Here is a 13,360-nt window from a genome sequence, read left to right as displayed (position 1 = left end):
AAACAATTTAATTTTAGTAGTTAAAAGCTAAAGTGAGAATACATATCACTCAACAAAGATACATGTCTTCAATTTATTCGCCGGTATAAATATTGGGTACAAATAAGCTTTTATTGAGAGAAAAAGGGGTAACTTACCCGCACTTGATATTTATATCAACTCTATAAATAAGCAACACATGTCTTCACTTATACTATTAAAACTAATTTGCAATTAATCTCATCTTAATTAATCACTTAATTATAATAAATAATATATTGTGATAAAATTATCGGGTGTGAGTAAATTTTTACTCGAGAGTGTGTGTGTTACGTTTACCACGTGAGTAAGTAGATGAGATAAGGTAGTTAAAAGCTAAAGTGAGAATACATATCATTCAATCACATCTTAATTTATCACTTAATTATAGTAAATTAATATAACATGATGAAAATATCGAGTGCGAGTAAATTTTTACCCCGAGAGTGTGTGTTAAGTTTACCACGTGAGTAATAAATAGACGATATAAGGTAGTTAAGGGAGCCAAATAAGCGCGCCAAAATCGAAAATGTTTGGTTCCCCTAAACTTACTGTTACTTTTATTTCTCTTTCTTTCATCTTTGCTTCTTTCCTTTTTTGCTTCCTCTGATCTATTCTCAAAAATTTTCTAAAATTCTAACATTACCCATTTTCACTCCACATTAATCTAATATGAATTCACCAAAATCTTGAATTTTTTTCGATCGATTTTCGTTTAAATTTGGTGAATGTAGGTGGATCATAGAGAAAGAAAAACAGTGATCACTATCGGAAAGTTTCTATTTTGAGAAAGTTGGAAGAAATTAATGATAGGCCAAGGAAGATTGCATTGGCATCTATGATGAATATGCTGATGGTGTTCAAATGGAATGGCAGATCCTGCTAGCTATGGCAATCCTGACCGCGACATTGACCAGGTATATTTTTTCAGTCAGAAATTTGGTGAAGGGTGTTCAAAATTAAATATATATGTATAAAAAGATAGGGGTAAGTTCTGCGGCCATCCTACCCTCTCCAAACCACTTGTGCGATTACACTGGGTATGTTGTCATTGTTGTAAAAAGTAATATTTGACATGTATATGCAGTATAATTTTTTGATAAGGGGTGTTCAACTAACACCACCCTTACAGTGGTGAAGACAGAAATTTTGCTAAGGGTGTTTAAGATATATGTACATGCAGTATACATATATGTTAAACTTTTTACATATATATATGTATAAAAAGTAATTTTTGACATGTACATACAATATAATTTTCAGATGAAGGGTATTCAGCTACTACCAACCTTTGGCATATGTAGGCTTCTACAAAGTGGCTAAGCGGGTTCATTTTTATATATATATATATATATATATATATATATATATATATATATATATATATAGTGTACTTTTCCGATGAGGGGTGTTAAACTAACACCACCCTTTGACATATGTAGATGCTCCTATAGTAGCTAAGCCAGAAATTTTGCTACGGCTGTTTAAGTTTTAATATCCGTATGTATAAAAAGTAATATTTGACCTGTATACACAGTGTAATTTTACTATGAAGGGTGTTCAACTAACACCACCCTTTGGCTTGGCGTATGTAAAGGCTTATATAGTGGTGAAGCCAGAAATTTTGCTAAGGGTGTTTAAGTTTTAATATCTATATGTATAAAAAGTAATATTTGACTTGTATAAGCAGTGTAATTTTCCAATGAGGGGTGTTCAACTAACACCACCCTTTAGCATATGTAGGCTTCTACAGTGGTGAAGCTATAAATTTTGCTAACGGTGTTTATGATTTAATATGTTAGTATAAAAAGTAATATTTGACCTATATATTCAGTATATTTTCTTTATATACACAGTACAATTTTCAAACCAAGGTGCTTAACGGACCATCCTTTGTAGTATGTGGCTATGCCACTGCTTTTAAGTATGCTTGTGATTGTATTACTCTTGAGGAAAATTGAGTTCCCCTTGCTCAAATTTATGCAAATCCAATACAAAAATTTTGCAGCCTATTAAGACGCATAAATTTGTTATTAAGCAGATAAAAGTGTCATATTTAGCTAGTTATGTACTATTTAATGAGTAGATGATTTAAGTGAATCTGAGCTAGCATGTTTGAGAAAGAAAGAAAAAGTTATGCCAATGTGGTAATCTCAAGGGCTACAACAGTATTCTTATGACTTTGAATATATAGAATTCTCATGTTGTTTTTCGTGAAGTTATCATAAAGTTCTTGATTGACTAGTGATCGATATGCCTGATGTGTTTATTTCTCACTCAAACCTTATTTTGAAGGGGCTAATTGCGTTGAAGAAAGGTACACAGCTAATTAAGTATAGCCGGAAGGGGAAGCCAAAGTTCTGCCCTTTCAGAGTTTCTCCGGTAATTGATTGCATTACTCCCAAGCTTCATATCCACTAATAATGTGCTCTTCTTTTATTCTTTATGTAGGACAGTGCTTGCAATATGAGAGCTTCTATATGACATTTGACCAATGATTTATTTACTTTTGAAGCTATTGAATTTAACAATCATTTATTCTTGCATATATATAAGTTGTTGAATCCCTTGATATATAAGATTTTTCTTTTGAATCCCCTTTTTTAAATTCCTGGATCTGCAATTAATTCTCACCGCGGAATATGGGGTTTCAGTTCCAAATGGAAAAGACAATACTCCATACATCCCATTTGAGTATTTGACTAGCATAGAAGTCTATGTTATCGCAATGTCTTTTCTAAGTCAGAATTTAGTGGTTTCTTACTCTAGGTTGTTTCTTCAAAGACGGTTTAATCGGTTTGATTCCAATAGATAGCAATACCAAAAAAGCTATTTTGGGTGGTTGTTATACATAACGTTTTTCTTTGTATTTATTAGCAACTGTTTGTTATATTCGTGCTCATATGAAGTAATTCTTCCTTCTTCTTTTATTATAATTGTGGTGTCTGAGCTAGCTTGTGTGCACCTCGACTAATTCCATTGATACCTGCCACCTCCCACTGCACAAGTATTGAGTAACTCTGTCCGCCAATGCTTGGACAAATGGGAAGAAATCACTTAGTGTTTTTGCCTCAACTAGGATTTTAACCTGAGACCTCATGATTTTCAATCCACTTTATTGACCACTGAACCACACCTTTGGGTTCTATTCTTCCCATTTTCTTTGTGTAACTTACTATTCGGTTGCTCCTGAGTTTTTCCAGTGCCTGAACTGATGAAAGCTCCTTATTAGTTCAAACATGCATCTGGCTTTTTGGCTGACACTCGAAAAGCCAGAATGTTGAAATTGACTTCAGAATTAAATGATATCTGATAGAATATTATAGCTTTGTTGTTGGTACTTCCAGGATGAAACAACATTAATTTGGTACTCTCGTGGAGCAGAAAGGAATCTAAAGCTATCTTCGGTTTCAAAAATTATTCCTGGCCAGAGAACTGTGAGTTAATGGTTACGCGTCTACTATTTGAATCAGTTAGTTTGTTTTCCTATTAATGAAACTACTGAAACTATATATAAACTTTTGCCTGTGAATATGTCTATGCAGCCTGTTTTTAAAAGATTTTTGCGCCCAGAGAAGGAGTACTTGTCATTTTCCCTTATATACAACAATGGTGACAGATCTTTAGATCTGGTTAGTGAACAGATAATTTGGTTTTCGCTGTCATGAATATTGTTTGGAAAAAGTTCTATCAAGGTGACATTTAATTATCGTTTTCATTTTGAAGATCTGCAAGGATAAAGTTGAAGCGGAGATTTGGATTGCTGGACTAAAGAATTTAATTTCAGCTGGCCAAGCTCGTAGTAGACGTACTCGGAGTGATATTACTGATGTAAGTTTTCAGCCTTGAACTTCAAGGTCAAAACTATTCATCTCTTACATCTATCTTTTGTGTCGCGGAGGCGGAGCCAGGATTTTTAGTTTATGGGTTCTGAATCGCGATTCTTTTTGCTTACTGGGTTCTGGATAAATTATTTATACATATTAAATAATTATTATTTTTAACACAAATACATGGTTTAGGCCTAAGCTAATGGGTTTCGCCGAACTCGTAACCATAATGCTGGTCTGCCCCTGTGCATAAACTACTTCACTTTCTTTCTTTCATATTTTACCATGCGCAAACATACCACTTTTTCTCATTTCGAAGGCAAAATCATTGTTCGTTTTTTAAAATTCAACCGTGGAAAAAGATGGGTGAGGCTATATACAAATTTGTCTCGCAATTTTTTTGTTTCAACAATGTTCTTAGCTTAGTACACGGGGATGGTTAACTTGTTTTTCAGGAAATAGACAATCCGTTTGGAGTGGTGAAAAGAGTAACCATGACATCAAATTAATTGTATTGGCATTGGTAGTTTTTTGGGTAAAATTTCTGTTTTTCAGTACGTATTCTACTTGGTATTTGTTTATAAGTATGTATTATATTTACATATGGTAGTTACTAGACATGCCGTTTGAAAAGCGAAGTAGTTGTTTATAAGTATTATATTCACATATGGTAGTTGCTAGACATGCCGTTTGAAAAGCTTCGCTCTCTGTCTGTGTTATTTCCTTATTCCAAGTCCTAAGCAGGGGCGGAGCTAGGCATAGCGAAGGGGGTTCATCTGACCCCCCTTCGGCGAAAAATTACACTGTTTATACATGACTGAAATTATTTTTTATGTATATTTAGTAGATGTCGAACCCCCTCCGACTTCTTCGTGTGTTCACTTTTACAAATTTTGAACCCCCTTAATGAAAATCCTGATTCCGCCACTGGTCCTAATGTTCTATAGTTTGTAACTACTCCATCCATCCCAATTTATGTAGCATCGTTTGAACTTCGAGAGTCAAACTTTTAAATTTTGACCGTAAATTCGGACATGAAATCTTTAATTTTTTTAAAAATGAAATTTACATATTTAGAAACTACGTAAAAGGTATTATAAGTCACAATAATTGACAACTCAAAATTCCAAAAGGCGTATAAGAAAATTGCGGTCAAAGAAAAACTCGTTTGACTTTCGAAATCAGAAAAGGTGCCACATAAATTTGGGACGGAAGGAGTACCATTTTGCGTTTTTTGTAACAGATTTGAGATCTTCTTTCTATGATTTTATTTGCAGTTACAAAATTCCCACCCATGTGGTGCATCACTAGATTTCACCCAAACTATTTCTCGGGATTGGACATCTGCTGATCCCTATGGTGGTGAAACTTCTTTGAATATTCGAAGCTCAGATGCAGGGTCAGAACGTGCAAATATGCAAGTAAGAACAAGTTCGGATGGTTTCCGTATTAGTGTCTCTAGCACTCCAAGTTGTTCAAGTGGGGGTTCGGGGCCTGATGACATAGAATCATTAGGTGATGTTTATGTGTGGGGGGAGATTTGGTGTGATGGAGCGTTGAAAGATGGAGCCGGTAATCCAATTCCTGTTAAACACGATGTACTTACTCCTAAACCTTTGGAGTCAAATGTGGTTCTTGATGTTCATCAAATTGCTTGTGGGGTACGACACGTTGCTCTTGTTACAAGGCAAGGAGAGGTTTTCACTTGGGGAGAAGAATCCGGGGGCAGGTTAGGTCATGGAGTTGAAAAGGACTTTAGCCGCCCTCGGCTTGTTGAATTTCTGGCAGTTACAAATGTCGATTTCGTTTCGTGTGGTGAGTTTCATACATGTGCTGTGTCTACGTTGGGCGATTTATATACTTGGGGTGATGGAACCCACAATGCTGGACTTCTTGGGCATGGCAATGATGTTAGCCACTGGATACCAAAGAGAGTTTCCGGTCCTCTTGAAGGGCTTCAAGTTTTATCAGTTGCATGTGGAACCTGGCATTCAGCTTTGGCAACCGTGAATGGAAAACTATTCACATTCGGGGACGGAACATTTGGCGCCTTAGGTCATGGGGACCGCGCAAGTGTATCGCATCCGCGGGAAGTTCAATCACTTAACGGACTTAAAACCATAAAAGTCGCGTGTGGTGTGTGGCACACCGCTGCCATCGTGGAAGTCACGAACCAGAACTCATGTGGAAATGTGCCCACGAGAAAGTTATTCACATGGGGAGACGGCGATAAAAACAGATTAGGTCACGGAAATAAAGAAACTTATCTTCTTCCGACCTGCGTATCCTCACTTATAGATTACAACTTCCATCAGTTAGCATGTGGACATAATATAACCATTGGTCTTACCACATCGGGTCATGTGTTTATCATGGGAAGCAATGCGTATGGTCAGCTCGGGAATCCACAGGCCGACGGGAAAGTCCCGTCTCTCGTACAAGATAAATTGGTAGGGGAATTTGTCGAAGAAATAGCGTGTGGCGCTTTCCATGTCGCTGTCCTTACATCGAGAAGCGAAGTTTTTACGTGGGGAAAAGGTGAGAACGGAAGGTTAGGTCACGGTGATAACGAAGATCGAAACAGTCCGACATTGGTCGAGGCCCTAAAAGACAGACACGTGAAGAATATAGCATGTGGTTCTAATTATACTGCCAGTATTTGCATTCATAAGTGGGTGTCTGGAGCGGATCAATCTGTTTGCTCGGGTTGTCGACAAGCATTCGGATTTACCCGAAAGAGGCATAACTGTTATAATTGTGGACTAGTGCATTGCCATGCTTGTAGTTCGAAAAAAGCATTGAAAGCAGCATTGGCTCCGACTCCGGGAAAGCCACACCGCGTTTGTGACTCTTGCTACATGAAATTGAAAAAGGCTTCCGAAGGAACTTCCTCATTTTACGTTAAGAAGTTCAACTCCTCTCATCGACCCGTGGAGAATAGTAAGTTGGACAGGGGCGAGGGGAAAATATCAAGAGTTTTGCTCTCACCCACAATAGAACCGATTAAGTACCTCGAAGTTAAGTCTACAAGGTCCGGCATCAAATCAGATAATCTCAGTATAGTAAGAGCTTCACAGGTTCCTTCACTTTTGCAATTAAAAGATATCGCTTTCCCGAGTTCACTTAGTGCACTTCAATATGCCTTGAAGCCTGTCGTGACACAACCACCTCAGCTTCAGCCTCAGTCTCAGTCTCAGTCTCAGCCTCAGCCTCCAAATTCGTCCAACTCTAGACCTGCTTCACCGTACTCGAGAAGACCAAGTCCTCCACGTTCCCCCGCTCCCGTTTTTTCAAGAGGCGTCATTGATAGTCTTCGAAAGACAAATGACGTATTGCACCAAGAAGTTGCCAAATTGCAAAACCAGGTATGAAACGTATCACATACTCCCTCCGTCCCAAACTAGTTGTCATGTTTCTCTTTTTTGAAAGTCAAAGTATGTCAATTTTAACCAACATTTTAAAATGTATTTTTTTTTTTCATCGAATTGACATGAGAAAACATTACAACTTGTCGTACTTTTTGAATATCTACATTTATAATGATAAAATACTAAGTTGATCTAATCCAGTTTAGCTTCAAAGAGTAGTCAAATTGACTCTCAATAAGTGGAACATGACAACTAATTTGGGACAGGGGGAGTACAAAACAACTAGATTGATTATTCTATTGATTAACTTTATGTCTAGAGTTATCATTATTAGTCTTCTCATTTACATTTGTAGATCAAAAGTTTAAAGCAGAAAAGCGATGGACAAGATGCTGAACTTCGAAAATTGAAGGAAAGTTCTCAAGAATCAGCTAGGTTGGTTGCAGAGAGGGCATCGAAGTGTAATATAGCGGTGGAAACCATGAAGTCTATTACCGTTCAAGTAATGTTCAAATTGCTTTTCTTCTGTTTATGCTTGACTTATGATTTATGTTATATTTTCCTCATCTTCGGAATTACATTTTGAAGATTCTACCTTTATTGAATCGGTAAACAAAATTCACGTATGCTGTATTATATGGATTAGCAGTTTAACTAAACTGTCCACATTAAAGAAAATATAGGAAAACATGCTCATCGAACATGGATATAACTATGAGAAACAGGGTAGACGTTTTTTAATGTCTCAGCATCATTTTTAAGATAACATGTATCAAAATGTTTGCCGCTTTTATATGTTACTATAAAGAAAATAGTCGGTTGGGTATAGTCTCCAAATTTTGCTCGGACTCTACAACAATGCTGCCGCACCCGTGTCGGATCCTCAAAAAATGCACTACTTTTGGAGGATCTGACACGTACTCGACGACATTTTTGAAGAGTCCAAGCAACATAAACTCCAGCATTGTTCAACATCAGATCACTTTAGTTGAACAAGATCTTCCTGATTCCTATGATTTGCTTGATCTTGTCTGCGTATAAATGTTTGATTTCTGTTTTTTCATCATGCATTGGTGTCATAATAACAGAGCGTGTAATCGTGTCTTTTGTTACTCCAGCTGAAAGAGATGACACAAGAACTGCCTCCTGATGTCTCCGAGGGTCCAGCCATTAAATCCATACAAGCTCAAGTGGAATCATTTCTCAATACATTTGGGAATCAAGCATCTGAAGACAACTCTTCTTTGCCACCGGACCCGTCTTATAGTCAACAGAAGCCGACACATAGAAAAAATCTATTCTCTGAGTCTGTCATTAGAAATGATCATTGGGATGCTGCTGACAATGTTGATGGAACTGTACGTGAGAACCACGGACAATCAGCTCCCGAAAGTGTCTCGGGGTCACCTAAAGTTCCCAGAGAGGGTCAAAAGGAAGTTATCGAACAGTTTGAACCAGGCGTCTATGTCACTCTCCTTCAACTTACAAATGGCACCAAGATCTTCAAGCGTGTTAGGTTCAGGTATTTCACTAAATTTCCTCTGTTACTCCCTTTGTCTCTTTTTATCTAGGATTTTTTTATCTAGGATACTTTCCTTTTTAGTCTGTCGCAGAAAGAAAGATATCTTTCTATATTCAGAAATAATTTAACTTTAAACTTCTCATTTTACCCTTAATGACATGATTTGAAGCCATACAAATGTCTATGACTTGTTCTAGACCAGAAACTTGAAAGTCTATCTTTCTTTTTTAAAATTTGTGTTCAGTCAAACACCGCCACATAAATTGTAGTGTTTATTGACCGGACAATTGTTTGCAGTAAACGGAGGTTTGCGGAGCAACAAGCAGAAGAATGGTGGAAGGAAAACAAAGATAGGCTACTAAAAAAGTACAGCCCTGCGAAGACAAACGTCGTGCCTGCTGATTCATCATGTGCACCACCACCAACAGAAGAAAGTAGCTCAGCATCACCGTCTTCGTAGACACAGCGATTGCTAATTTTGTCAGCTTAGTTGTTAGCAGTAGAGGCGGGTTCAAGATTTAGATTCAACGAGTTTGAAGTTGGTACATTTTTATGCCCTTTAGAATTTTTTTTTTTTTTTTTTTTTTTTTTTTTTTTTTTTAGAGCTGACATGTATTTTGGACTCCGAGGATAAATTAACCCGCCTAAAGCATCAAAAGAATATTGATCCTCTGAGAACTGACATGTATACAAAATATATATAGATGGTTTTTTTTCTTGCTTTAATCATCTAGTATCCAAAGCCCATAGGTTCGATTAATCCGAATTTGCACCACATATGGGAAACACTTCCTTCCTACCGGAAATTTCTCTATTTTCAGGGCTCGAACCTGATATTTGACCTTTAAGGACAGAGGAAACCTGAGATCTCTGGTTAAGGGATCCCATTCCTTAACTTTAATGCTGCAACATGCTTTGATGTTCAATTTACTCCCCACCTAAAAATGACTTTTATGAAAATTAATCTATTACTATAAATAAAATATTTGAGATATAATGTCAAGGGAGAAAGTTCTAACCTTCAGATTTGGAGGGAGACTAATTACATCAGAGATTTGATGATCATTTACGTACTGACCCATATAGAACTTTATTGTTGGAGAGAAGTATATCATTTTATTAATATGAATGAATGTGTATTTATACAAGAGAACAACATCAGATAAGGAAAGAATCAACTAATAAAGAATTGTGATCTTCTCCTAATCGTAATAGAAACTAAATCAAGATATCCTATATCAATCAAGAGATATCATTAATAACCCACAAGTAACTTGTTATTTTCTCTAAACATGCCTACATGGGCGGCTCAACTATAAAGCAAGCGAAAGAATGGCTAGTAAAGCACTTTTTCCTTAGCATTCTATATATTGTTTAAAAAAAAAATTATGTATACTGTTAAATTTGTGGAAAAAGCATAATAATTTTTTACCTTTTAATGTGGGACTGTTGCAATAATAGGGGAACATAATACATTTTAGGAAAAGTTTCCTTAAGTGGTAATTGATACTTAATTTATTGCCTCATTTTTATCCTAACAACTAAAGGGCGTACATTGATCGAGTTGTTCTTTTTTAAACACCAAACCAAACCAATTGCGTCGTTTTTAAATTTATATTCCAAACCAAACCATAAAATAAACCTTGTTAAATCTTGACACAAAACATATAACTTTTACTTTAAATATTTCTTTAGTCCTAGTAAGATACAATTATATAATTAAGGTGTTTCTTAAGAAAATAACACAAAAACGTGAGAAGAGTAATGACATTGTATTAAAATATTCAACAAAAGCTAATATAATCGGTTAAAATAAATATTGCTAATTAACAAATTATAAAAAGAAAATGACCATAATCTAAAATACATTGCTAAAATAAGTATTAATTACATGACAAAAAATAATAATTTTAAGTTATGTATTTTTACTCTTCAATTATGCAAAACTAAAGAATAGATATCCAACATTATTGTCATTCCTAGTGGTAAATTGAATTTACTAAATTTATTGAGTTGGTTTTGGTTTTGGATTTTTATCTAATATCCATAGGATATAAAACTTATTCTTATTCTCTAATATGATAATAGATAAAAAAGCTACGAAAAAAATTTAAGAAATATTTATAAATTACATCAAATAAATTTTTTTATGTATAAAATATTTTAAAAATTGAATACATGTATCCCGGTTTGGTTCACTTTTATAAAAGATCAAAATTATTGTTTTTTTTTTTTCAACACCAAACCACTAGTTGGGTTTTTCAAAGCATTGCACTTTGTACACCCGTACTAACAACTATTCTTATTCTCTATATTCTGAATTCTCTCAAACGGCAGCAAAACTTACTCCTGCTTACATGTTATAAAAGATCAAAATTTGTTTTTTGGTGTCTTCTTCAAAATTTCAAGCATTGCAACAAATAATCATTATATTGAAGCAGCGCAACACTATTTCGATATCATTTTATCAGATCCTTGAGCCATTTTTTATTATTCTAACTTTATTTTATATTTTTTAATTAAAAATGAATTGTTAGAACAAATCGATTATAAAACAGTAATTAATGAATTCAGATCTAAAAAAGCTAGAAAACAAACTTTAAATAAAAATCTATATGACGATCTTCCTTTTTTTTTTTTTTTAAATAATAATAAAAAAAAAACAGGGCATATCTGAAGTTTGGCTTTAGGCCCCCAATCTTGTTGAGTTGGACCTGCATGCCTAATGTGACAATGGACATAAATGAAGTTAAATAGGGAATAGGAAAACAAAACATAACAAATAACATGTGTCTAAACATAGACTTTTAACATTTAACCATGGTTAATTCACATGCATTTTCACCTCATTAAATCACTTATCTGTCATAATTTTACATAGTTTGTGTAAACACCGGGTGCGAGTAAATATATATCCGATTGAAATTGCCTATTGGTTTTGGAGAAAGATCAGGCATGCCCCCTCAAATCAAAATAATTACCCCTCCATATCCCCATTACTTTCGTACCCCAGAAAAAATCAAAAGTATTTACCCGAGATGCCCTCCAATTATGGTACCAACATGGTATATAAATATAATGAGATGATATCATGGAAGATGCTTCGGTACTTCTCTTAGTCCTGCATGACACCATCATGATATATAAATACACTGAGATGGTATCTTGGAAGATGCTTCAATCCTTCTCTTCGCCCTCCGTGATACCATCATAGTATATAAATATAATGACACGGTATTAAGAATGATCATGTTCATTTATTAAAAATGACACACTTTTCTCGAAAAAAAACCTCTATGATACCATCGTCTTATATACATATACTGTGATGGTATTATCATGGAGGACTGTTTCAGTCCTTCTCAGTCCTCTATGATACCATCATAATATATAAATATACAGCGATAATATCATGGAGGAAGGGGTTCGGGCGAGGGGGGAACGTCCTGTAATTAGTTTGGGCGGAGGTGGGCAAAAGCGAAAATAGTTTGGGAGGGGGCATGAGCGGGTAATGGTTTGGGTTGGGTGGACAATTAGTGATGGGATAATATTTCCCGGTGGAGGCACCCATTATCAGTTATCAATATGGAGAGGATAAGTATATTGCCTCAATTGCAACTGTAAGGATTCTTTCTTTTTCTCATGTATGGGAGAAAATGATAAAAGTGGTCATTCATCTTTGGTAGTAGCTTTGAAATAGTCCTTTAAGTATTACTTGAACAGTTTTGGTCCTTTAAGTTTGCCAAATGAACACTTTTGATTTCCGTTAAGTTTGATATTATTGAGCTGCCTCTTGGAATTGAATCCATCTTAGAATAGAAAATTAATAAATAAGGTTTAATCTATAGTTAACGTCTGATTTTGGTGGCCAAATTTGGCAACTATAAAGTAATAAAAGAGAGAAGAATTATTGAATAACCAATCATATTTTAACAGGGGAAACGATATTCTATAACAAGCCAGTGGGTATAACTTAAATTCTTTTTTGAAATCAATAAAATATACGTTGCTTCTACAGAATATAATGAGTAGTATTCCCTCTAGTCCTTATTTATTAATTACTTTAGCCAAAAGAAAATTGATCAAAATATTTGTGAAAATCAAGAAGACATAATTTTTTATTTTTTTTTGTTACAATTTCATCCTTGCTACATCGATAAGGTATCGAACATTGATTAACCATTTAAGGAAGAAACTACAGTAATTTAGTCAGATACCTTTTATGACTAGTGCTATTAAATTATTTTCTTATTTAATGAATTTTACCACCAAAATTACTAAGATCTCATCATAAATATCCGTTATGTGTCATTATTACAATATGCATACGTGTAATATTTTTTTCCCAATTCTACCTGACTACTCCAAGAAGATATATAGTTATTAATTACTCATAATCATAATAATTTACCCAAAAATTCCTTATAATTAATACGCTTCCTTAATAGGTGTGTCAAAACTTTAAACGACCTTCATACTTTCACACCGTCCAAATTACTAAGATCTTATCTTAATGATTTTTCATTTATTGTGAACCACTACAAAATCTCTAAACATGTACTATAAAAATCAACATACAACATTACAAAGGCATATAGTTATTAATTACTCATAATCACAAT

The 13,360-nt window shown here is 34.8% G+C and overlaps 1 protein-coding gene across 1 annotated transcript; it reads left to right on the top strand.

Moving 5' to 3' along the window:
- Window positions 1-555: 555 nt before the first annotated feature.
- Window positions 556-9,313, top strand: LOC132044070 (PH, RCC1 and FYVE domains-containing protein 1-like). The gene is made up of 9 exons (XM_059434559.1): window positions 556-935; window positions 2,314-2,400; window positions 3,366-3,455; window positions 3,564-3,650; window positions 3,745-3,849; window positions 5,126-7,213; window positions 7,572-7,718; window positions 8,335-8,738; window positions 9,036-9,313. Exons 1-9 carry the CDS (start codon window positions 888-890, stop codon window positions 9,196-9,198), a joined length of 3,219 nt encoding a protein of 1,072 aa, XP_059290542.1. The 5' UTR covers window positions 556-887; the 3' UTR covers window positions 9,199-9,313.
- The last annotated feature ends 4,047 nt before the right edge of the window (window positions 9,314-13,360 follow it).

Source organism: Lycium ferocissimum, unplaced genomic scaffold (genome assembly GCF_029784015.1).
Source record: "Lycium ferocissimum isolate CSIRO_LF1 unplaced genomic scaffold, AGI_CSIRO_Lferr_CH_V1 ctg3460, whole genome shotgun sequence".
Lineage (NCBI taxonomy): Eukaryota > Viridiplantae > Streptophyta > Magnoliopsida > Solanales > Solanaceae > Lycium > Lycium ferocissimum.
The sequence above is the reverse complement of the archived record's forward strand: the minus strand, read 5'-3'. Positions and strand labels throughout refer to the sequence as shown.

Coding starts and splice junctions, on each gene's coding strand:
- LOC132044070 (XM_059434559.1), top strand. CDS start 888: ATGGCAGATCCTGCTAGCTATGGCAATCCTGACCGCGACATTGACCAG. Junction 2,401..3,365: donor GCCCTTTCAGAGTTTCTCCG/GTAATTGATTGC, acceptor TGGTACTTCCAG/GATGAAACAACATTAATTTG. Junction 3,651..3,744: donor GTGACAGATCTTTAGATCTG/GTTAGTGAACAG, acceptor TTCATTTTGAAG/ATCTGCAAGGATAAAGTTGA.